The following is a 26,144-nucleotide window of genomic DNA, read 5'->3' on the forward strand; positions in this document are numbered from 1 at the left end:
AAAATGTAATTAAAATTTACTGTTTTTACAGTATTTTTGATCAAATAAATGCAGCCTTGGTAAACATAAACTACTTTCAAAAACATAACAAAATCTTACCAACAAAACTTTGGATGGTAGTGTACATAGAGCATGAAACTCTCAAACATACAGTTCAAATCTGTATGTGCTGCTATTTACCAATAAATCTGATGTATTTCTTTGTTCTCCACACAGTCCAGCCCACCTCAGGTCTGTTGCAGCCCGCGATCATCACCGTCTACGTCATGTACCTCACCTTCTCAGCGCTCGCCAGCAAACCCATTGAAAGTGAGTGCGTCTCTCACATTCACACCCAAACACAGTCTCTCAGTCTGTCCTGGGTGTGTCTCTCAATGGTCTGTGGTGTCTCATACAGCTTATGTGTGGACAGAGCAGTAAGCAGAGGCTGCAGTGGCTCCAATAATGCATTTCAACACAACATTCTCGTACAGTTATTTCCCACGGCCTTATTAAAATCAGTTCTGTGCTCTGTCTCTTTCAGTGGTGGAGGAAGACGGAAAAAATATCACTGTCTGCATTCTTCCCTTTAAATCAGGACTGAAGAATGACACTAACATAGTGACGGGCATCGGAACGGTCATACTGTTCGGCTGTATCCTGTACTCTTGGTATGAGCAATGACAATTTCATTTTCTCAGCCTTACCTTAAAGGAATAATGATTTTCTTTCTTTTGTGAAACAAAAATGGAGATCTATCCAAACTAGGGGTGTTGCAATATACCGGTATTGATGATAACTGTTATCTGTTATTTAAAAAATGAAATATTGATGCTGTTTTAATACTACATATCTGATAATATTGTAAATAATCCAGTCCCAGGAACTGTTTGGTTGAGACTCGACACTGGTTGCCACCAATCATAAAATGGAAAAAACAAAAGAAGACGCAGTGTGTGAAATTATGTCAGAGAGGACAGACAAAAACAAGACACTCTACCTTTACCCCAAAAAAGTTAGCTTGCCAATGTGGGAGTTTTTTGGATTCAGTAAAAAAATGATACCCCAGTCTGCAGGAAGTGCCAATCAACAGTATTCAATGAGGTTTGTCATGGAAATTCTCGATACGAACACAACCTACTAATCTGACTTCTTCATCACAGACAATTGGAACCACCTCCAGTTGTCAATATAATACCAGTACAATACTACAGTACTTTTCGGGTAATTCCCAATCCAAATATATAATAATAATATAATAATAATAAACAATACTTCAAGGTAATTCCCCTCCCGAAATATGGCAACAGCATCCCGTCAGGAAGCTACTATCACTATCTCAAATCTCATGTGATTACCAGGTCTTTAGCATCTATAAACTCTCACTGCCCTTCTCAGGTGTACACTCGTTCCTGCTTTTTGCAGGAATTAAAGTTTTATTCAAGGCCATCTTACAGTTGAGTACAAATCAATGTTGCTCAAGTCTTCTTTACTGTGATTGGTTATACTGACTATACTGGTGATTGGTTTGTGATGATCTAAGCTAATCATATGACTGTTAGTTCTACTGTTTTAAGCACTTTCTGGGTAAGTCTAGATTCTTTGATCATGTGATGTATATAGATGTATATGGTCTTTGACCTGAGCATCCTTAGTCTGCTCTTTTCTGCACATTCCATGTTGAAATATCCTTTCGCCCACTTCTGAAGCCTTCTATATAAAGGTTCTATATATGATGTGATTGACAGAACCCTTTGTTTCTTAATAGAACCTTTTCTTCTGAAAATCTGAAATTGTGATGGCCCTAATCTAAACTGCATTCTAAAAAGCACTTTGAAAGATATTATAGTGCATATGACTCATGCACTATATTCCAAGACTACTCAAGTCATACTGTATTTTTTGTGTGAAAAACAGACCAAAATTTAAGTAATTTCCTTTGAATCTTCCCCCTTGGCTGTAATTCTCAAAAAAAAAAATCTTTTGATTATGAAAGTCTTGTTCTTTTATAATCAAACCATCTCTTGTGTTTCACTGAAGAAAAATATAATACAGTTTGGAAAGACCTAAAGATGCATAAATGGCCGTATGTTGTATGTATTTAACTGTCCCTTTAAATAAGCTCAGATGTTCTTAGCCTGGATGCAAATCCCCATAACATGTTATTTAAATGGGTGATCCCAAAAACGATCCCAGGAGGAACAGAAACACGTAATTATCTGGTTATGACAGGATGCTCATTTAGATTTAAATGCAGGTAGTCTGGTAGGAAGGGAGTGAAGATTAGAAGCTCTCATACTGTCAAGACATGAACTCACATGTGTTTCTCATTAACTGCAGACATGCTCTCTCTTTAGAGCCGCTCCTCTCCACCAAAGCCATATTTACACGCATGTGATTCACAAAGATATGTGTTAGTTGTCAGCCCAGTGATTCATTGTTGTCTCCAGTCGAAAGGTTTTTGCTATATTTCTAGTTTTCTAGCAAACAAAGCTTTGAAGCAGAAAAAATGACTTATTTTTTCATCTGCTTCTGTCTTGATGAGTTCTAGTCTAGGGAATGTTCTACTTTTACATTTGATAGTTAAAAAAGAACACTGCCCCCATGTGTCTGATGCCATTTGAGTTTACATAAAAATACTCTTCCCTCCAGTTTGATCTCCACCACCAAGAGGAGTACAGCAGCATTGCAAGTGTACAGGAACGATATGTCTGAAAATGAGGTGAACATTTGCTATGTTATACTGTGTTTAATGCAACATTACATCAAACTAAATCATTAATCATGCCTTCTGTTTTTTTTCAGAGAGCACGCTGCTGCTTCTGCTGTGTTGATGATACAGGCAAGATGCTTATTTCAACCAACACCTCTTTTAGTATTTTAGGACATCACTTGAAGATTTAGAAATGTAGTTATTAGGAATAACCTATTTTCAATATTAATTTGGATTATATACGAAGTAAATAAAAAGGATAGATGGAGCCTCCAGGTGGTCAAGAAGTAGTACTACAGGTTTCTAAAAATAGATATTTTTTGTATACTGTATATATTTTCTAGAAGACGGTGAAGACGAGAAGACTGCAGGAGGGCAGAATGTGAAGTATGATGAGAAAGATGGCACAATCTACAGCTACTGGTACTTCCATTTTGTTTTCTTTCTCGGCTCCCTCTACGTCATGATGACTGTAACCAACTGGTTTCAGTAAGTATATAAAAACATTTGTATTCTCTTCTTTTTTTCTTTTTTATTACCTCTGAATGTCACAGGCCAGCTGTGTCATCTGACTATCTGCCTATCTTGAGTTATTTTAGTAAGGAAGGTTTCTATTTCTCAAAGAAAGGATGAATAATGTTTGTTGGTTAAAATTATTGTGTGTGTGTGTGTGTGTGTGTGTGTGTGTGTGTGTGTGTGTGTGTGTGTGTGTGTGTGTGTGTATATACACCGATCAGGCATAACATTATGACCACTGACGGGTGAAGTGAATAACGCTGATTATCTCTTCATCACGGCACCTGTTAGTGGGTGGGATATATTAGGCAGCAAGTTAACATTTTGTCCTCAAAGTTGATGTGTTTGAAGCAGGAAAAATGGGCAAGTGTAAGGATTTGAGCGAGTTTGACAAGGGCCAAATTGTGATGGCTAGACGACTGGGTCAGAGCATCTCCAAAACTGCAGCTCTTGTGGGGTGTTCCTGGTCTGCAGTGGTCAGTATCTATCAAAAGTGGTCCAAGGAAGGAAAAGTGGTGAAACGGCAGCTGGGTCATGAGCGGCCAAGGCTTATTAATGCACATGGGCGGCGAAGGCTGGCCTGTGTGGTCCGATCCAACAGATGAGCTACTGTAGCTCAGATTGCTCAAGAAATTAATGCTGGTTCTGATAGAAAGGTGTCAGAATACACAGTGCATCACAGTTTGTTGCGTATGGGGCTACATAGCTGCAGACTAGTCAGGGTGCCCATGCTGACCCCTGTCCACCACCGAAAGTGCCAACAGAGGGCACGTGAGCATCAGAACTGGACCACGGAGCAATGGAAGAAGGTGGCCTGGTCTGATGAATCACATTTTCTTTTACATCACGTGGATGGCCGGGTGCGTGTGTGTCGCTTACCTGGAGAACACATGGCACCAGGATGCACTATGGGAAGAATGCAAGCTGGCGGAGGCAGTGTGATGCTTTAGGCAATGTTCTGCTGGGAAACCTTGGGTCCTGCCATCCATGTGGATGTTACTTTGACACGTACCACCTACCTAAGCATTGTTGCAGACCATGTACACCCTTTCATGGAAACGGTATTCCCTGGTGGCTGTGGCCTCTTTCAGCATGATAATGTGCCCTGCCACAAAGAAAAATAGTTCAGGAATGGTTTGAAGAGCACAACAGCGAGTTTGAGGTGTTGACTTGGCCTCCAAATTCCCCAGATCTCCATCCAATGGAGCATCTGTGGGATGTGCTGAACAAACAAGTCCGATCCATGGAGGCCCCACCTCGCAACTTACAGGATCTGCTGCTAACATCTTTGTACCAGATACCACAGCACACCTTCAGGGGTCTAGTGGAGTCCATGCCTCGATGGGTCAGGGCTGTTTTGGCAGCAAAAAGAGGGACCAACACAATATTAGGAAGGTGGTCATAATGTTAAGCCTTATCGGTGTGTGTGTGTGTGTGTGTGTGTGTGTGTGTGTGTGTGTGTATTTTATATTTTATTACTATAGTACCCTTATTTTACCATACAATTCCTGTGACCTAATTAAAGCCCAGTATGCAGAGGTCACCGTGCATTATTAATATTTATATGATCTTCTCTCTTTGCAGTTATGACAACGCAAAGATCGAGAGGCTGCTGGAGGGGAGCTGGTCAGTGTTCTGGATCAAAATGGCATCATGTTGGGTCTGTTTATTTCTGTACATGTGGACCCTGGTGGTTCCCATGCTCTTCCCAAAGAGATTTCAAGCCTAAAAACTCTTCACACATGATCCAGTTTCACCACTGTCCATTTACAACTACTGTGTGTGTGTGTGTGTGTGTGTGTGTGTGTGTGTGAGAGAGAGAGAGAGAGAGAGAGAGAGAGATTATGATGATAATGTTTATGTTGTTTGTTTTTTTTAATTTGTTTTATTAGTTTTAGTATAGTAAAGGCTGCGTATGTTTTGTTTTAAATATATTTCCATGGAGATTTGTTACAGAAATCATGTTATGGTTGCTCCCATACTGATGTAGGGCTCTTGTTTTCCTCTAACATGAAGGTATAAAAACAAAGCATTGCTCAGGCTCACACATCACCTGTAAGTGTCTTGCTTGTTACACTTTTCTTTTGGTAGCTGAAGAATTCTATGCAAATCCAAAAACCATCTGTGATTTTCATTCAAGAGTTTGTCTGCCGTTTTGAAAGTAATATTTTTAGGTTTTTAGTGTTTTTTTATAGTTATTTTATTTCACTACAAGGGTGTTTTACTAAGGTAACAAGACTTTTCATTTGAGTAAATGTACCTATTTATTTAATAGAAAAATATCTTGCCTGATTAGGTAGGACACCGCTGCCTTGCAAGACCACCAGACTATCATGGGAACATGACCAAAACCAGCTGAGAAGTGACTGTGCAAGGTTATTCCTGTACATGTATGTGAATAGATTTACTCATATGAGAGGTCTTGCTACTGTATTTATTGAAGCACCCTCATAGCTTCCTTTTAAGACTGCACCAAAACAATATTTCCAAATAAGTCTGCAACATTCCTAAAGTTTCCTGTCTTTCAGTTTCATCTTCAATCTCAGGTAGTGACGAGTGCTACATATTTAGCTTATGGTATTTCCAGTGAATCATACCATTCTAACTAAAGCATGTGACTGCCATTCCCAGTAAAGGTTTGTACACTGATTTGAAATGGACAGGGAAAGCCAAGGCCACAACATTATGCCCCAAAAACCTAAACTGCCAACAGATTGTCATCAGATTGTTATATGTATGGCCCACAGCAACATTGAAACTGTAAATTGTTTACTTTCCCATTTTTGTTACAATTTAAATGGTGCTTTAGGCCATGGATGTCCAATAATATTTTATCTCAGCTCATGCACTAGGCTAGCAAGCATGCCATTTGTCAAAGAACACGTTTATACCATCTTTTGTACTTATAAAGCATTGTTACAGCTCTGTACAGCTATTGTATTTAATCTTTCAGAGGTTTTTGTTGCTAAAAGTGCATGTTTGTGTTTCTTGATTGTGGTGTTCGGTTTACATAGTTACAGGAGCTGCCTATATTAGACGTACTGTAGCATTCCTGATGCTCCCTGGTAGAAAAAAAAAGTGGTTGGCGTTGTCATTGATGAAGGAAATAGAATCTAGAACTGGAATTATTTGACATTTTATGGTTTTTCCTGTGTAGCAGTTGTAGCTGCCCTAAATGTTTTGACCAAACTACAGACAAACCAAAATCTCTTCAGGATGTCTGAGTCACTAAAATTGGAGCTGGCATGTCTTTACTTTGTTATGGAAAAACGTCTCTTAAATGCCCTGAAGAAATCTGTCTGATGATGCTTTTGTAAGTTTTGAGTAAATTGAGAAAATCATTGCCTTAAACTTTGTTACAACTGCATCAAGCTATACTGTTTTATGTAACCTGTGAATAATTCGATGCTCAGTATTTGGTTTAAGTGTTTGTCTAGTTTAAACATTATGCTTTCCTTTACTTACAAATATGCTGAACATAAACGTGACATTTAATTGCAATATGTGCTTTATGTAAATAGTCCTTTGTAAAGATGACCACTAGGTGTACTCATAGTATTGCAAAGAAAAGTAATCTTGCGCTTTGTGCTGTTTTTACTAATTTCGCATGAAGACATAATCCAAAAGTATGTACAGTAAGTTTAAAACAACTCTTTTCCTCATTTATATGCATTGTTTATTATCATTATTATTATTATTATTATTATTATTTACTTTTTCTCATTTCAAGGTTTCATGAAGGGTCAAATGAGTTTAACTGTTGCAGGATCAAACCCATATTCTTTATAGTGTTTATATGGGTATTGCCAGTTCTTTCAATAAAAAAGACAAATTAATTACTGTAGTCCATCACTTTATTTAATGTGTTTATATATGAAAACCAAAGTTTTGTCATTTAGTGGTGGATAAAATAGTAACTAACTAACACATGTACTATATGACAATAAAGGGTTAGTTCACCCAAAAATGAAAATTCTGTCATTAATTACTCACCCTCATGTCGTTCTACATCCCTAATACCTTCGAACACAAATTAAGATATTGTTGATGAAATCCGATAGCTCAGTGATGCCACTATTGAGAGCAAAGCCACCGAACCTCTCAAGATCCATGAAGGTACTAAAAACATATTTAAAACAGTTCATGTGAGTACAGTGGTTTAACCTTAATATAATAAAGTGACATGAATACTTTTTGTGCTCCATAAAAACAAAATAACGACTTTTCAACAATATCTAGTGATGGCCGATTTCAAAACACTGCTTCGGAGCTTTACGAATCGAATCAGTGGTTCGGAGCGCCAAAGTCACATGATTTCAGCAGTTTAGCCGTTTGATAGGAGATCCGAATCACTAATTCAAAACAAAAGATTCGTAAAGCTTCAAAGCAGTGTTTTGAAATCGGCCATCACGAGATATTGTTGAAAAGTCATTATTTTGTTTTTTTGGTACACAAAAAGTACTCTCGTCACTTTATAATATTAAGGTAGAACGACTGTAGTCATATGAAATGTTTTAAATATGACTTTAGTACCTTTATGGATCTTGAGAGGTTCAGTGGCTTTGCTCTCAATAGAGGCCTCACTGAGCCATCAGATTTCATCAAAAATATCTTAATTTGTGTTCCGAAGATGAGTGAAGGTCTTACGGGTGTAGAACGACATGAGGGTGAGTAATAAATGACATTATTTTCATTTTTGGGTGAACTAACCCTTTAAGACTGACTTGTGTATACAATTGAAGGTGTAATTTATGGTCAAACTACCTTCATGGAGCTTAAATCATGGAGCGGTTCCTCATCCAAAGTCTCAAATACGACTACAGAAGACTTACAATAAAGCAGACCAGTCGTATGGACTACTTATATGGTTTTTTGGTTTTTTTTTCCATGTTTACATCCATGGTCACAATGAAGTTAACTGTTGCTGTATGGAAAAGACCTGACCGATATATATGCTAATAAGTTTGGGATCAGTAAGATTTTTAAAATTTAAAATAACTGTTATAATTTAAAACAACTAATGTATATTATAGCTAATTATAACTAATTTATTTGTAATGCCAAAGCTGAATTTTCAGCATCATTACTCCAGTCTCAGTGTCACATGTTCCTTCAGAAATCATTCTAATATGCTGATTTGCTGCTTAAGAAACATTTCTTATTATCAGTGTTGAAAACAGTTGTGTTGATGTATAAAATAGAATAGAAAGTTTAGTATGTGTTTGAAATAGAAATCTTTTATAAATGTTTTTAATGTCAAGTTTGATCAATTTAATGCATCCCTACTGAATAAAAGTATTAAAAATTATTTCTTACTGACTCCAAACTTTTGAACGGTAGTATTTTATTTATTTATTTTCCATAAATGTTGCAGCAATACAACAGTGAGTAAATGACAAAATTGTAAATTTTGGGTGAACTATCACTTTAATTTTACAGCTCAGTGACATTCTCCAGAAAGTCCAAGCACAAATCCTGACACTTTACATTTATTTATTCACTTTTTTTTATATTGAAACCTGAAGTGAGTGTTTAGTGTGGTAGCACTGAAAAGCATTCTTGTGTAGTAAACACTACAGCAGGTGTAAATTCAGCATAACTATAAAATTATGTTTTGTCAAAGTCAGTAAATAGTTCATGTTTGAAAGGAAATAGTACCCAAAACATCAGTCACATCTGCTTTGGTGCTGCACTTCTGTAGATGTGTTTTACCACTAATAGTGCTCTCCTGTTTCTTCCCAGCTTAGTTTCATTACTGCTGGGCTTGTTCTGTGAAGTCTTCAGGGATTGTGTCTGTAAATGTCAAAAGATGTACATTATGATAAACACTGAAAATACAAATTGTTCCTCTAATATTGTTTAAGCACTGCACTCACCGTTACAGCGATATTTCAGGTTGGACCAGATGATATTTTCCTGTGAAAAGCAGAAGACACCGAGACGGCCCCCTCTCATGCTAGTGTCGATAATAACTCCAGAGTCCGCAACCAAGTCGGTACCTTCATAGAACTTAACTCTGTGCCAAAACAGAGAAAACACAAAAACATGTTGCTTTGCTTCAGTGAATTGTTTCTCCAGTAAAGTCTGAAGTCTCCAATATTTACAGCATCTAACCTGATGTATCCCACTTGGGGTCTATGCTTCAGATTCCAGCGGTAGGACACCTTGTCCTTCCAGCCCACATTACGAGGGTCTTTCCACAGCAAACGCACTTGGTCGTTTGTATCTCCAGTGTGCCACAGCGAATTCCTCAGGAACTCTCCAGGCCCAGTTTTAGACTTTACAACCTGGAAATGCACAATATGTTGATTAATGTCTTCAGTTGAATAATCACATCTAATTTTGACATACTCGAAGTGCAAAATAACTATTTGGCTAGAGATTTAACATCAGTTAAGTATTTTTGCACACTTCAGAGTTTAGCCAAAACCACTTTTCTAGATTTCCCCGGGCCTCAGCGGAGCAGCAGTAATGGTAAAAGCACACGCTAAGCATTCAGACAGTAATAGAGATGAAGAGCGCTGGGACCTTAAGCTGAATGCCAGGCTCAGCCACGGCTCTAAAGGGCACCGCCTGCCAGTAAGTCTGCTCCGTCTGCTTCCACATCACCACATAGAAGCTGGAGGAATCCTGGTAGCCAAAGATGAAGCCTGCGTAGTCGTCATCGGTCACTGTATTAACGTGGAAGGTTCCCTCAAAGTCCACGCCACTGAATGCTGTGTATCCTGCATTGGGTGGTAAGATTGTGTCATGTTCTGACCTAGATTTTCAAAATACTAAAGTTCAACAAATTTCTTTCTTCTGTGGAGCACACAAAGATTTTTAGAACAATAATCCAGTTCTGTGAGTCCATATAATGCAAGTGAATGGGACCCTCAAAGCTGATGCTTCAAAAACCACAGAAAACGAAAATGACGGTAATCCATATGACCCAAGTGGATGATGCAATGTCTTCTGAAGCAAAACAATGTATGTGTGAGAGAGAGAAATACTAATATATTAAACTATAAACCATCGCTTCTGGCCAACTATCATATGTGCGTTCATGAATTCGCACTTGAAGTAAACGTAAGGACGTTGTGATGGACCTTGTGTGATCTACACAATGCTTGCTTACATCAGCCTTCACAATGTGCTGGCCTATCGTTTCGCTTCAGACCCAGACAGCAATATAGTATGACCCAGATCCGGCCCATAACTGGTACATGTAGATTACACATGGATCAGATGTGGGCTGGATCTGGGCTAACACTATGTTGCTGTCAGGGGAAGACCACTAGGGTCGTATAGGTTACCATCGTGCTCATTTTGCATGGTTTTTGAAGCATCAACTTTGAGGGTCCTATCCTCTTGCATTATATGAACTTACAAAGATGGATTATTTTTCTAAAAATCTTTGTGTTCCACAGAAGAAAGAAAGTTGTATACATCTGAGATGGTGTAAGGGTGAGTAAATGATGACCAGTAAGACCAGTATGAATATCCATGCTGGTCCTGGCAGGGTCATGCTGGACTGGTGTTGGTCTAGCTGGTCTTTTCACTATCGAAATGCTTGAAACTATGGAAATTATTTTTCTTTCTTGTATTTGATTGGTTTGGGTCAAATAAGCTCACCAACAGCTAGTCCTGGGTCACTGTTCATGGTTTGGACAATCTCCATCCCCTGATTAAGAACAACCCAGTTGGGGTCGATCTGAGCCTCTCCTTCTGGATCCAGAACAACAGTCTGATATGCTCTGAAGTCGGTCAGAGTGATCTCTGCATTCTCAGGGCAGGTGTCGATAATGTCTATCACGTGATCTTTGTCAAAGTCTCCAGTGCAGGCATCACCCACCCCATCATCTGTCAAAGTGGAAGAGCAAAAATAAGATATTTTCCTGATTTATCATTTTATCAGTGGTCCAGTTATAGATTTTTTTTTTTTTAAAGTAGACCAGAAATGTTTTGCTTCATTAATTGAACAACTTGATTTATGGCATCCTACTAAGCACATTTTGTTGTGCGTACTGTTTTCATCCTTCTGGTCTGGGTTTGCCACCAGTCTACAATTATCTTTATCATCCAAGATGCCATCATTATCGTCGTCGTCATCACACTCGTCCCCGAGCCCGTCTTTATCAGTGTCCAGCTGTGAGCTGTTAATGACGTTGGGGCAGTTGTCTTTGGTGTTCTGATGACCATCTCCATCACTGGAACAAAGACCTCAGTTAAACTTGTTTTATGTTGACCATCAAGGTAAAAGGTAAAGCAGACTCTACCTGTCAATGTTTGTGTCACAAGTGTCTCCTACAAGATCATCGTCAACATCAGACTAATTGAAAGAAAACAGAAGACAGGATTAAAATAGTAATATTAAAAATGAAATATACAACATACAGAAAAATACATCGAATAATTTACATTGAAGATATAGTTCATCAAAAAATGAAAATATTGTCATAATTTACTCACCCCTATGTTGTTCCAAACCTGTATGAGTTTCTTTCTTCTATTGAGCTAAGGAGCAGATTTTTTGAAGAATGTTGGTTACCAGTCAGTTGACAGTAGCCATTGGCTTCCATAGTAGGAAAAAATACTATGGAAGTCAATGGTAACGTCAACTGACTGGTTACCAACATTCTTCGAAATATCTTCTTTTGTGCTCAACATAAGAAAGAAACTCATACAGGTTTGGAACAACATAAGGGTGAGTAAATGATGACAGAATTTTAAATTTTAGGTGAACTATCCCTTTGAGGTGTGGTCACATTTACCATTGCTTGGTGAAATTTCATAATTGAAATACAGTCAGAATTGATTTCTGTGTGAGCAGTGCTTCGTACATCTATAAGCTTTTGACAATGGACCTTTTTTCTAATGTGACCACACATTTACTCTACTCTCACATTTACTCTACTCTTAGTTCCTATGAATCTGCATTGTATTGTGTTTGTATAATTTCCATTGTCTGTTTTTGTGCCAGTATTGTGTTGGCTCAACAACAAAAATGAACACAACAGTTTAATCTTTTTGAGTTAAGACAACTTCGAATAAAATTACGTTCAACCAACAAACTACAGAAACTTAATAATTTGTAACACAAACAAATTTTTAAGTTGATTATTTAAAAAAATTAGGTTGCTCCAACTACTTGAGTTGTGGTTCTGGAAACAATTAATCTTATCTATTTAAGTTAAAATCCACAGCGCTCATGGCACATGTTAAATGTTCCTTATGTAAATGTAATGTACAAATAAGATATTACTTGTCACTGGCATAAGCACAGCCATTGCTTAGAGTTATTGTAGTGTTTACCTTCATGTATACTCTTCAGCACAATGGTAACCACAAAAACTTAAACATTACAGAAACTCTTTTAAATAAGAAACATAACAGCACAAACACTGACAGGTATCTTTATCTTAACTAAAAAACTAATACAATAACGTAATAATTTCAACACTTATTCTCCTTATCAAGTCCTATGAAAGCATCCTGGGAACTAAAAATTTACTGCCCAATTTACAAAGTTATCAAGACAATTTCATTAAATTACTACAATCTGATTTTTTTTTAAAACATTGATTAACACAGAAATTTGAGTTTAAATTACACACAATATTAAGTTTACGAGTTCGCCTGCGAATCCAGTCTTTATGGTAAATTACCTTGGCTTGCTTTCCTTGAAGGTGGCTTGAACCCAAAGCTTGGCTCGAGCTCCAAGCTAAACCCCCCTATAATGTTACTACATAAAGGAAGAATGGGAGAAATAGAGGAGATGGGGAGGTGGAGGGATGATGGAAGAATTGTCGTTGGCATGGTGCAATGACTGCTGCTTGTATATGCACGTAATGATGATTGGCAGGACTGAATGATTAGGCTCCTCCCAAACCTATGTATGGAACTTCATTTAATTTAATAATCAACATTATTATATCAACAGAACTCAACAAAATAATGTTTGCAACTTAAAAGGTTTAATTAATTAATTAATCAATAAATTAGAATTTTTAACTTGCAACTATGCATTTTTTTAAGTTGTGGTAAAAGGTCCCCTGAGTTACTTTTTAGAGTGTAGGTGGCAACAAGTGACTGTTTTTATGAGAAAGTCTTTGAATCATTCAACCAATTTGTTCAAAAATGCTGATTCATTCCAGAACGGATGAGTGAGTCATTGAATAATTCACTTACCCTATTCATTCACAAAGATTCATTCAGGAAGTAAACAACATTGTTTGATTTTGTTTTGGATTTGTTTGATTGAACTATTTGCATTGGCAGAGCAAAAACAAAGTAACTTGCGATATTGTCTAAAATGTAAGTTAGTCACTATTAACTTAACGTTTATTGAACTGTTGCATAAAAGAAACGTCTCACTCGCAATCGTAAACTTTTGCGAATATCAGCAGACACTCGGCAACAGTACTTTTGTTTAATATTGTTTAACTTGCAAAAGTTTGATAGTCATGCCATGTTTTTGGACATGTACAGTGATAAAAGGCATTCTGTCAATATGATAAGCTGCTATTTTATCTAAAAATAAATAAATAAAACTCCAATCAATGTTGAGTTGCTTGGAGGGGCATGCTCCCATTCATGAGATGTTCTCAAGATACCCTTTAGGGTGGAGCAGGATGTACAGAAATTGTGATAGGTTTTTCACAAAATTCATCAAAGTTTCATTTATACTGCATATCCACAGCCTAGTGAGGCAGGCAGCATGGCGGAGTGGGTATTGCTTCCCCATAGTGTCAATTCCATGATGCCGTGTCGAAGTTCCTCTTTGAAAGGGAACATCTAGGTTACATATGTAAACCTGATTCCCTGAGAAGGGGAACGAGACGAGGCATCTCGTTGCCATGCATCAGGTTTGTCTGCACATCTCCTTCAGACAAAAGAGTTGATGACGTATTTTGCAGGCACCCTCTTGTACTCATGGGTGCTCCACTCATACTCATAAAAGAGTATGCATATTTGTTGTTTGATAGTAACTAGCCGAAAGTGAGGAATCAGGGTGGCGGAGAGATGCAGAAAAGACTGTTGAGGAACGAAGGTGACTATATAGGCCTTCAATCGTACTGATTGGGATTCCTCCTGAACTTTGTTAATAAAACATCATTAAAATTGGCATATTTGTTACACGTGTTCAGACACCGGTGACAATGAGCGGTCCACATAGCATCAACTCTATGGCACAGTGTCTCGTTCCCCTTCTCGGGGAACCAGGGTTACATGTAACCGTCGGTTTTATTAATTTCCCCCTTTTATTTCAGTTTTAGTAATTTTAGTACATTAAGTCAAACTAAATGAAAATGAGAAATACTGCCTTGGAAAATAGCTGAAATGTTATTTTATTTTAGTTAAGTTTATTGTATTTCAAATAACGATTTTTTAAATTAACTATTAGAACCCTGGTATATAAAAATGGATAAGTATTAATTTTGAGATGAACAGTTAAAGTGCCTAAAATAAAGATAGGAAAGCTGTCTTCAAGAAACAGTTCTTTTTAAAGGGGACCTATAATGCCCCTTTTACAAGATGTAATATAAGTCTCTGAAGTCCCCAGAATGTGTCTCTGAAGTTTCAGCTCAAAATACCCCACAGATCATTTATTATAGCTTCTCAAATTTGCCCCTATTTGGGTGTGAGCAAAAACACGCCGTTTTTGTGTGTCCCTTTAAATGCAAATGAGCTGCTGCTCCCTGCCGCTTTCCAGAAGAGGGTGGAGCTTTAACAGCTCGCGCTTCGGTTGCTCAACAACAACAAAGCTGGAGAATCTCACGCAGCCAAAATGACGATTGTCAGTAACGGTGCTTAGCCTTACATTGTTCAAACTGGAGTCCAACACTGATGGAGAGACTCAGCAAGAAGTTACAACTTTTAGAATACATCTGGATGTTTCTGAACAGTTAGTGGATAAATCTATGTAGTTGCTGTGGAGTTGATTCAACTCATCGACCAGCATGTGCCGTCATGTTAATCTTTTGTGCAAATCCAGCATTGAATTGACCCTCGTTTATGAAGCAGTCCAGCGTAAAATGAAGGCATGGCAACAACACTCTACTACAACAACTCTTCCTCTTCTCTAAAGTTTATGTAAATTTTAGAGTTAATGATGTCACTAACCAGGGAAGAAGCTTGTTGTAGTCCCTACCAGCTGTTTGTTGTAGTCCTTCAACAGAGAATTCTTTAAAAGAAAATATCTCTCTTTGCATTGAACTTTGAGCGTCGTAACTTTGCAGACGTTATTTATGCTCAAACAGCAGCATTACACACTAACTAATGTTAAAAAAGTGAAATCATAATCAACCACCCTTTAATCTTTGCCATAATCTAGTGCTATCCTTTTAAATTAGGTTTAAAGCTAGATGACCCAAAAAAAGTAATCTGAAATCTAAAAATAGGGGAAAACTTGCATCCTCAAATATCCAATATTGATCAATATATATTCAGAATTAGAATTTAATAGAATAAAATAGAATAGATATAATTAGTATAGAATAGAATAGAATAGAATAGAATAGAATAGAATAGAATCAGAGACAGGTAGTAATAATGTTGTTTGGCACCTGGTTGGGGTTTGGCATCTCAGGGCAGCTGTCACATGCATCACCAACACCATCATTATCTTTGTCCTTCTGGTCAGGGTTTGGAACCCTCTGACAGTTATCCAAGATGTTCTTTAAACCTATCAGAAGTACAGAAAGTACAAGGATGCATTCAGTAATTCATCAACAGAGTAAGAGCCAGGGTATAAAATAAAACAGCACCAGAGATGCATAAAAAAGCATCATACAAAGATATACAGAGGTGTACTGTCGAAAATGTCATTGAATGGAGCAAACTCCATCAGGAAAAATGCATTGCAGTGTTACAGAGTTGGGTACAGTGATGTCTTTGTGTGCGGTTTGTTGGGTTATGTCACAAGGTGGCAGTGTTTCGGAAAGACTTCTGTGGAATTGTTTCCACGCGTCAGCAGCTCTTGGCTCAGTTTCTTGGTGGAAATGTGGTTGCTCAAAGGAGACATGACCAAGCTCTAAAGTATCAAGTCAAGTGTCTGGATTTCTGCCTTGATGAGCAGACCGTAAATGTCAAGCGCTGCCTGGCCTCGATTTTACACTTTTCAGACTGGAACAAATAATTGTTCATTTGAAAGAATATTATCAGTGTGGTGCCGTATAGACGCTGTTAATACCGTTACAGGTCACTTCAGTTTTACTTGACCCGAGCAGGCTAAAGAGCTCTCTAATTTGAGCTTTAAAAACACAGAAGCTTCTGTTTTTCCTCATAAAAATGACCTAAGCACAGGAAAATCCAGATAAAAAACAGGCCCAAAGGGTGAAAAGGCTATTCAAAACATAACACCCCATTTCTGGGGTGAAAAAAAAAAAAACCTCTTTATCCACATAGCAGCCAGATGGCACATGGAAAAATGTGAGTAAAAAGTATGGAGAATCAATCTTTGACAAAATAAGAGCTGAATTAAATTACCATCCCCATCTATGTCATCATCACAGGCATCTCCCAGTCCGTCCTTGTCCGTGTCCCGCTGGTCTGGGTTCTCCACGTTTATGCAGTTATCACAAGCGTCACCATGGAGATCTTTATCACTGTTCTTTTGATCTATGTTAGGTACCAACCAGCAGTTGTCCTGTAGGAATACATTCATGCAGGGATTGAAAATGATGGGAGCTTTTCAGCTCAAGGAAAGGATTGGTCACAATGAAATGCTGTCTTATCTGTACCTGATCATTGTAGATGCCATCACTATCTGCATCCGCATCACAGGCGTCTCCCTTCCCATCTCTGTCTGCATCTTCTTGGCCCGAATTTGGAACAAACATGCAGTTATCCTGCAAATGAAAAGTAAGATTAACTGGTAACACTTTACAATAACGTTCAGTTTGATAACATTACATGAATATCACCTTCTTGCAGGTTCCATCTCTGCACTGAAGTTTGTTATCTGGATAGGCGTCAATGTCAGTGTCTTTTCCACAGACGTAGCCGTTTCCTGCCCAGCCAATCTGGCACTAAAAGCAACAAGATATTGAAACATATCAGCATGGCATAGGAAATCACAAGCACAAAGTTTACTCAAGCATGATAGTAAACAAAACATCTGTCTGAATGCTTGATGTCTCACCACACAGCTGGTGCTTCCATCTCTCTCCACAACACACTCTGCGTTGATGTCACATGGATTTGGTTGGCCGTTCCCACACAGCCTGTCAGATACAGGAGCAGGGCCCGGGCTGGGGCCAGTACTTTTGCAGCCAGTTTTCTGATCACCCTTGAATCCGGTCTTGCAGTTCCCACAGTGAAACGCACCCTACAAGAAAGCAAAATTCTCACATTTGACTATATTTACTGTGCCACATTTTAATGAGTAATCTAGGATAGTTATTGTCTTACCACTGTGTTATGACAGTATGAATTGGGTGTGCAGCCACCGTTATCCACCTGGCACTCATCAATATCATTACAGATCTGATAAAAAAGGATAAATCTACTGTTACTCACTGTATGGCACTAAAATACAGTGGCAAAACAAAAAGTACCATGATATTACCATGTAGAAATGATATAATTTTTTTCTATGTGTATCATGGTAATACTATGTTTTTGGACATGCAATTGGAGTACCATGTAAATATGGTTTATAATACAGTAATCATTCAGTATCATGACATATATCACAGTATTACAATCCGAATATATGGGATATCTTATAAAATATCTTATTACATATGTTCTCTCACAATATTAAATAGATCCATGTACATTCATACACATTTGGGGTCGATAAGATTTTTGATGTTTTTGAAAAAAAGTCTCTTATGCTCACCAATGCTGCATATATTTGATCAAAAAATACAGTAAAAAACAGTAATATTATAAAATATTATTATAATTTTAAATAACTGTGTTCTATTTTAATATATTTTAACATGTAATTTATTCCTGTGATAGCAAAGCTGAATTTTCAGCATCATTACTCCAGTCTTCAGTGTCACATGATCCTTCAGAAATCATTCTAATATGCTGATTTGATGCTCAAGAAACATTTCTTATTATTATCAATGTTGAAAACAGTTATAATTTTATAATACTTTTGTGGAAATAGAAGCTGTGATAAAACATTTTTTTAGGATTCCTTGATGAATAGAAAGTTCAAAAGAAAAGTTTTGATAAATTTAAAGCATCACTGCTGTATAACAGTATTAATTTGTTTAAAAAAATAAATAAATCTTATTGACCCAAAACCTTTTAATGGTAGTGTACATATACATTTAAGCATAGTGGTAAATAAAAATAAATTAAAATAAGCTTTACATTGTTCCAAATACGCACTTGTTTGTTTGCCTGAGCATAGTGAATGCCCACACCCTGGATTTCCGGGCCAGAGAAACCTTGTGGACACTTCTCACATCTGAACCCTGGCGCAGTGTTAATACACCGTACACCAGAGAAACATGGGTTGAACTGGCACTAAAATTGAACAGGTTATAAGGTTAGCTGGATTTATGGTGTTCAGCAAACAATGCTCAGTAGTGTAATGACGATTAAGTCACACAGTTGCACAGCGATCTGTGAAAAGTTCTATAAAACCACAGGAAAATTACCTTAGAACAGTTTAACGGTTTAAACAATAATTAGTCTGATAAAACCCCTATTGAAACCCTGATGAAATGTTAATAAATCATTATGTGTTCCTGACTGAGTTTTATTGTTCATCAATTAAGTAGAAAACCTTGTCATATGTGTTGAACAGACTGAGCTAGCAGAGATACTGCAGTGAGTAATGGAAAAAATAAATCAAATAAAGGTCTTCATGAGTGTTCCTGTTCTCTTCTAACTAAACAGGAAATGACTGAGTGGATAGATGGACAATATAAACAGCAAAACTTGATTTAAGAAAGTCATAAATAATAGTATATGTATAATAACAAACAATTTGAGGTTTTGTTTAGGTTGTTCATATGATTAAAATTCTGACTAATGTTTGGGTTTACCAATAACATGAACAAAAAAAATCTGAATCTTAAATCTAACCTCATCTACATCATCACATTGGACTCCATCTCCAGTGTAGCCCTCAGGACAGGGTGCACAGTCCACACCTTCAGCTGTTTCGATACACATGGCTGGCGTAAAGCAGACCCCTGGTTTACACTTGGACGGCTTTTTACTTTGTAGTGGTGCTTGGTCCGGTCCTACTGCATTTGAATATTACCAGAACACTTGAGTTCACCTGTCTGACTACTTCAACATCTTCATTAAAAGCTTCTACTAATTGACTTCTACTTGACTGAGCACAGACATGATTTTCACTGCAAAACTGCAAAATGTTTTTTCATTATAGCTGTTTCTTCAATTTATAGCATAAATCTTACCACTGCATGGAATACACTCCAAGATAGTCTTTTTCAGGTCAGCAGTTTCTTTGGTCTGTAATGAAAACAGATGGTCATTATGCTGAAGTTCAGAAGAAACTATAGGGATAGTTCAAACAAAAATGAAAAGTCTGTCGTTATTTATTTACCCTCATTACATTGTTACAAACCTGAATGACTTTTGTGGAACTGTTCTGGTCACTAATGTTATGAATGAGGAGATTTCAAGCTTCAAAAAGTGTGCAAAAACAACGAATTTATAATACAAGTAGTTAATATTTTTATGCTATATTTATGCTTTAGTTTTCTTTTGCTTTGTGTGAGGACCAGATTGAAATTTAAGTTGATATTGACTAAAAATCATACCTCCATCACTGAATCAGTGAGTTGAAGCCCAGATGATGAACATATCATTCATACTGGTTCTGTCAACCGGATCAGTGAAAAGATCAAACTCAAAAAATCAGATAAAAAAAAAAATGTCATACAGTTTTGGAACAACATGAAAGTGACTACATGATTATAGAATTTTTCTTTTTGGGTGAACTATCCCTTTAAGGAACTATTTTCCCACACAATTTCAAGTTACCTGCTGATCCACCTTCTGTTTCAACTCTTGGATCATTCGCATGAGCTCAAACATTGGGCCAGCTTCCATCTTTGAGGTTGTTCCTGCAGAAATGTAACAATGATATTTTCTGTACTAGAAGAAAATAATCAATCATTAAAGGGTTAGTTCACTCAAAAAATAATTCATGTCATTAATTACTCACCCTCATGTCGTTCTAAACCCGTAAGACTTTTGTTCATCTTCGGAACACAAATTAAGATCTGAGAGCTTTCTGTCCCTCCATTGACAGCCTACGCAACTACCACTTTCAAGCCCCAGAAAGGCAGTAAAGACATCATTAAAGTAATCCATGTGACTCCAGTGGTTTAACCTCAATTTTATAAAGCGATGAGAGTGCTTTGTTTGTGCAAAAACACATAAATTTACCATTTTATTTACAAAATATTAATCTTCAACACACGTTCTCTCAACAACATCTGCTCTGCCGTCAACACAACACGCATGCGTCGTGGTGCTCTCGTGAATGTGCATTGGAGATTAATATTTTGTAAATAAAGTGGTAAGTTATGTTTTCTTTGTTTTTGGTTTTTTTGTTTGTTTTTTTGATAAACAAAGCACTCGTGTCTCTTCATAAAAATGAGGTTAAACCACTTGGGTCACATGAGCCGCTTTTCCAATGTCGGGCCGAACAGTTATCATTGCATAACCGTTAAACCGATAAAACACGGCTATGACCGCTTCACCCAACGGTTCTGTGTATCACTACACAACACCCTTAGTAACCACTCTTAGCAACGTAAACTGTATGTTCTCAATTTATATTGTTTATTGAAACTGTATTATGTAGAAGAGTATTGTGAGAAGAGATTGAGTGAGCGAGTTTATTACCTGCATTCATATTTAGCATTTTCCTTCAGGTCAATCCTATGTTCATAATAAAAAATCTGTTTAAATGTCTGATGTATTATCTTGTCCTTTTAACAGTTAAGGGGTTTTCCCGTGACTGACAGCGCTAGTCAAAGCATTTGTCAGTTGCGTCTATTTCCGTGTTCACAACAATTACCATACGCATGGTAGTTGCGTAGGCTATAGGCTTTCATTAAAAAGATGAACAAAAGTCTTATGGGTTTGGAATGACAAGACGGTGAGTAATTTTCATTTTTGGGTGAACTAACCCTTTAACAAAACTATAGCTGAATAAGACAGAGAAACAACTAGTAGTTGCACCTAGTAGTTGCAGCGTTTCTTTCTCTTCACTCAGCTCTGGACCACTGCAGTCCTGAAGCTCCACGACATTATCAATAGACTCATCGAGCACAAGTCTAAGGTCTGACAGCTTATCCTGTGACACAGGTACATGTTTATTCATAGATGATTACTTGCTTTATGCATATATAAACTAATCAGAATAGTGATATTATTTGTTCAGTCTTCTTGGTTTACGTGGGACGAGGTTTGCAGGGTCTTCAGTGTGACTCGTTTTGGGCCCTCCGGCAGTGATTTAAAGGCCAGTGGGACGTCCTGCACTCTCTCCACCAGCCTGCAGTCCACATAGAGAGCCGTGGCGGGGGTGCCCTGCTGCAGCCCGCTGAAGTGGAGCAGTATGTGGTGTTGTTGACCATCTGTCAGTGTCACTTTACCGAAATTTGTTGTTCCAACCTTTCCGTTGCTTTTCAGATATTTCAAAACGACTGTCAACAGAAAGTATTTGGTGTAGATGTCATGTATTTATTGAGCCATTGAACATAAAACACATTAGTGAGATCTGATCAGACAAACCTTTGTTGAGTTTCCCCTGAACAGTGAAATCAAAATAATCTGTGTTATCTACAGCATTGAAGATGCGGAAGACACGTGTTGGAGCTTTGTTCTGCAGCTTCAGGCTCGCAAGGATGAAAACATTGTCCATATTCTTTGCCCTTATTCCTCCTTGCAGAAGGTCAGGTAAGCAATCCGGTGACACCAGAAGATCATAAACTGCAAAATTTGCATTTTTGTCAACAGATTTGCATTGGGTACTGAAGCTTTTTTGATTAATTTGTTTATAGTTTTAATAATATTAAAAATATGGTTCCATGAAGAACCTTTAACATCCATAGAACCTTTCAATTGCACAAAAGTAATAGTGGAAAAAAGGTTCTTCAGATTAAGAAAAAAAAAGAAGGTTCTTTTAAGTTCTTTTTCAGTTCACTGAAACATTCTTTGGAGAACCTAAAATGGTTCTTCTATGGTATCACTGAGAAAACCCCCTTTTGGAACCTTTATTTTTAAGAGCATCATAAATGTCATTGAACTTTTTTGCAGTTTCTCTGTGCAGGAAAGCAACCGATGAGGTCATTGGCAGATTTGACCTCAGCTAATGGTCATTTTATATAGTGTTCAGTTCCACATTTGTTAATCCCACTGCATTCTGGGGGAATTCCAGACAATTTATGACATTTATGAAGTGATACACTGTAAAACAAAAAAGGATTTTTCTAAGCTATAAATAAAAAACAAAGATTATTGGAGTACATTTTACAAGAAAATACTATTTCAATAAATATTTAAATACATATTTATATTGTCTTTCTACTTCAACATGTCACATTTAATTAAATGTTTTACTTGATGATTCTCTGGATTATTTGAATTTTACTAGTAATTTCTGAGTGAGAACTTTCTACATTTTTTTTTCAGTGTAATTGACTTACCTAACACATGCATATCATACCTGTTTTTAGCAGAAATAGGCTTTTTCATTTATTTCAAATTTTAACAGTAGAAAATTAAGGTATGTGTACACTGAATCATAAAATGTTCTGTAAATAAATAATGCAAAAAGTAAAATGGCAAAAATCTTTTCTTACAAACATATAAGGTTTAAGGACTTACCAATTCCTTGAGTTTTCACTGTATCAAGGAGTTGTAAAATTAACTGTAAACTGAATATGATTCTTGTCCAAATACCCATTGTGGATTTATTTTATGTCACAAATCCAGTTGTGTTCAAGTTGTGTTCCACCCTTATTCCAGGAAAATTTGTTTCTGCTCTGACCCTTGATTCAGGCTTGATCAATAGCGTCAAAACAGAACTGTCTGTTCCCTGCAGTCCTGCAGACCAACGAGAACCAGACTGGTGCTCAAGTGATTTAGGCTTTTCAGATGTCTCTCTCTATATAAGGTGTGACCAAGCACCTCCTCCAGAAAGCTTCTGTGCTTTTACCAGAATGTAGCCATGTATTACTGTAAGGATGTCAGATCAAAACCTTGCCAAAGAGTCCTTTGTTAATAATGGTAGATGATGGGAGGATATGCTTTGGTTTTTGGTCAGTCCCTGTGTACAGCTGGTTAAAGGTAGCAATGAATATGTGCTTTTAAAAGAAACCCTAAAATAATTATTTTGTTCTTGTTTTTAAACTTTACTTGAAAGAATGTTTACACAGAAATGATCATGGCAAACCTTAACAATTTGATTGCATTTAACCAAACAATCTGTCCTGCCAAAAACAAAAAAACATTTACAGGAATAATCTGGCTTGACATGTCCCTGCTGAGTCCTGCCAGTTTGAGTGTTACGGCAGATGAGTTATGGAAAATCAACTAAACTTCATTTGGATGAAAAAGTTTACCACATTAACTCTACAACTCCCTTTATCCTGCAGCCTCTCAGAATAAATCTGTAAGCATTTAATTTATTTTTGTAAAAGTGTAAAAAAAAACAACAAAAAAACAAGCGCACACACCACTGCTCATGCTGGTGTTTGGAACATGGCAGCTGGTTTGTAGCTGGTAGATATTTGAATTTAGTCCAATATCACCAAGCTGACAATAGATCCACCAGTTTTCAAATCCAGCTGGACCAGCTAATAACCAGCTTTAATAGGTATTTTTGCCCCGGTGGAATTTTAGAAAATAAACTCTCTTAAAGTCACCATGAAATCAAAATTGACTATTCTTTTTTTATGAAATACTGCAGTATTTTTCATAAATGATTAATCCAGCACATTATTATTTAAAAAAAAAATAAAAATTGAATGTGCCCTCATATTAATAACTTACCCTTCCACCTGCAATGACATCTCTTCTGTTCTCTGATGATGCGCTTACTGGCGTGAGGGCGGGACCAAAGCCACTGGAAGGCAAGCCTGCAACCTTTAGCCAAAAAAGCATAACGGCTAATGCTAATGCTCCGGCTCTGGCGGTACGCAGAGAAGGAGCTTTGAACAGCGGGCACTGACGTCACTGCCATTACATGATAGGCTGAGAGCTGCCGCACGCGATTAAGTTAGCTGTTATGCTTTCTCCAATGGTAAGCGATACAGACCCTCTCATCTCCCTATAATAATGCAATCTCTGGCGGGACAATCTGTCACTCACATGAGATCACAGCAACAGCAAAACAACATCCAATCAATTCCCAATGGACAAAATAAAGTCTCGCCCAACATTTTTCTGTTAACCCTCTATGGTACGGTGTTGCCTCCAGGCAACATGGTCTATTTTAGTTTGTTTGTAATAAAATAAGGCACCAATTGATTGATCGAACGTATTCCAGGACAGAATAACTCAAATACTAATTAATGTAAGTGCAAAAAAGACCTAAACATGACCAATAGGGGTCCATTTTGTGTCCTGTTTCAGCACATGTGCACATGTCACATGGCTCCATATTTTCTCCAATGAAAAGTGCTTTTTTCACTTGTTTGTATCCATTTAATCACCCACAAAAAATACAAGTCACCTTCACTGGTAAGTAAAGAAGTGTTTTCAAGAACTTTACATTATACATCATCAAATGTTTTAGAAAAAATAACCAAAAACTGTGTGTTGCCTCGAGGCAACTTTGTACCATAATGGAATCGCATAAGGCCATACAGGCATAATAGGTTTGAATACAAATGTATTATATTTGTAAGGAAAAGTGTTAGAATTATCTAAATATATTTGCATTTTCACATGATTTTGTAATGCACTTATAAGAATAGTAATTCACATACTATATCTGCATATATTATGATCTGCACATTTTCTAAAGCACTTCAAATAGGTATAAAACACAGGTAGCACTGCCAGTTGATGAGGGTAATGATGAGGGGTCATACTGTGATGAGGAAGATGAAATCATAGTGACAATCCATCATGGATAGAGTGAGGGTGAGAGAGAAGATGGAGATGAATATGATAAGATGGATATGATAACTTGATATAATAACATAAAGATATGATGGTTTGGTAATACTTGTGTTCCACTACGGTACAATGTTGCCTGAGGGAAACAGCTGGATATAAAATGTTACTTTTTATTAAATATGAAACTTTTAATACATTAAAAACTGGATACATTTGTTTGTTTAAGTGTCTAGTTAAAGAAATTGATGTTTTCAATAAATATATTTCTTTTTTCTACATGAAAATGCTAAATGTTTCAATTTGTCCATGGTACAATGTTGCCTCGAGGCAACAAACTTATAAAAAATAAATTAATTAAAAATTTATGAAAATGTTTATTGATATTCTTAAAGTGTCCACTTTTAAGCAGGAAAAACAACACAAATATTTTTTTCCTCATTGATATCATATTGCATACAAGAACCCTTTTCACTTCCTACATGGGATATACATCACAGTAGGGAAGACATAAGACTATCGCAACTTCTGTTTCATGCTGACTTTAAAACATACTTTTTTTACACTCTCGCTAGTATATTTAATTTGTCTACTAACAGTGACAGAATTGTTTTGTGATTCACTCCCAGCTAGATAATCCTAAATATACACAAACACATATTTTCACTTTTTTTTTCTCCACATAATTTGACAAAATTACATTTTGATTTTAAGGGCGTGAAATGAACATATTCTGTTCACAAGAAATATTTACCTAAAGTAAAAATAAAATTATTTATTTATAGTTTGTTTGTTTGTTTGTTTGTAAGAATGCCAACCCAACTTTTTCGATTTCCACGATCCGTTTATGTATTTCATCAAACATTTGCTGGGTGAAAGT

At 36.9% G+C, this 26,144-nt stretch overlaps 2 protein-coding genes across 3 annotated transcripts in view; one reads left to right on the forward strand and one right to left on the reverse strand.

Moving 5' to 3' along the window:
* serinc5 (serine incorporator 5) overlaps positions 1 to 7,044 on the forward strand; it is a 28,893-nt gene extending 21,849 nt beyond the window's left edge. The window contains exons 7-12 of one of the 2 annotated variants that reach the window (XM_051894429.1): positions 217 to 309; positions 524 to 650; positions 2,632 to 2,701; positions 2,785 to 2,821; positions 3,040 to 3,181; positions 4,793 to 7,044. In XM_051894429.1, coding sequence (XP_051750389.1) covers positions 217 to 309; positions 524 to 650; positions 2,632 to 2,701; positions 2,785 to 2,821; positions 3,040 to 3,181; positions 4,793 to 4,937 — 614 coding nt within the window. In that variant the 3' untranslated portion in view covers positions 4,938 to 7,044. Of the gene's footprint in view, positions 1 to 216; positions 310 to 523; positions 651 to 2,631; positions 2,702 to 2,784; positions 2,822 to 3,036; positions 3,182 to 4,792 lie in introns of both variants that reach the window. The other variant, XM_051894428.1, reaches the window with a different exon arrangement.
* A 1,491-nt stretch (positions 7,045 to 8,535) lies between these two features.
* Positions 8,536 to 23,296, reverse strand: thbs4a (thrombospondin 4a). Its single transcript, XM_051894523.1, has 21 exons — positions 23,030 to 23,296; positions 21,935 to 22,132; positions 21,599 to 21,846; positions 21,383 to 21,497; positions 20,174 to 20,256; positions 19,585 to 19,639; positions 19,244 to 19,407; positions 18,542 to 18,679; positions 17,603 to 17,677; positions 17,334 to 17,519; positions 17,116 to 17,220; positions 16,933 to 17,040; positions 16,679 to 16,838; positions 15,757 to 15,875; positions 11,467 to 11,519; positions 11,216 to 11,397; positions 10,823 to 11,050; positions 9,737 to 9,933; positions 9,323 to 9,495; positions 9,085 to 9,224; positions 8,536 to 9,001 (listed from the first exon to the last, which is right to left on the reverse strand). The coding sequence occupies exons 1-21, from the start codon at positions 23,106 to 23,108 to the stop codon at positions 8,961 to 8,963; spliced, it is 2,847 nt and encodes a 948-aa protein (XP_051750483.1). The 5' UTR covers positions 23,109 to 23,296; the 3' UTR covers positions 8,536 to 8,960.
* Between the last annotated feature and the right edge of the window lie 2,848 nt (positions 23,297 to 26,144).

This window comes from Ctenopharyngodon idella, chromosome 5 (genome assembly GCF_019924925.1).
Source record: "Ctenopharyngodon idella isolate HZGC_01 chromosome 5, HZGC01, whole genome shotgun sequence".
In the NCBI taxonomy this organism is placed as follows: domain Eukaryota; kingdom Metazoa; phylum Chordata; class Actinopteri; order Cypriniformes; family Xenocyprididae; genus Ctenopharyngodon; species Ctenopharyngodon idella.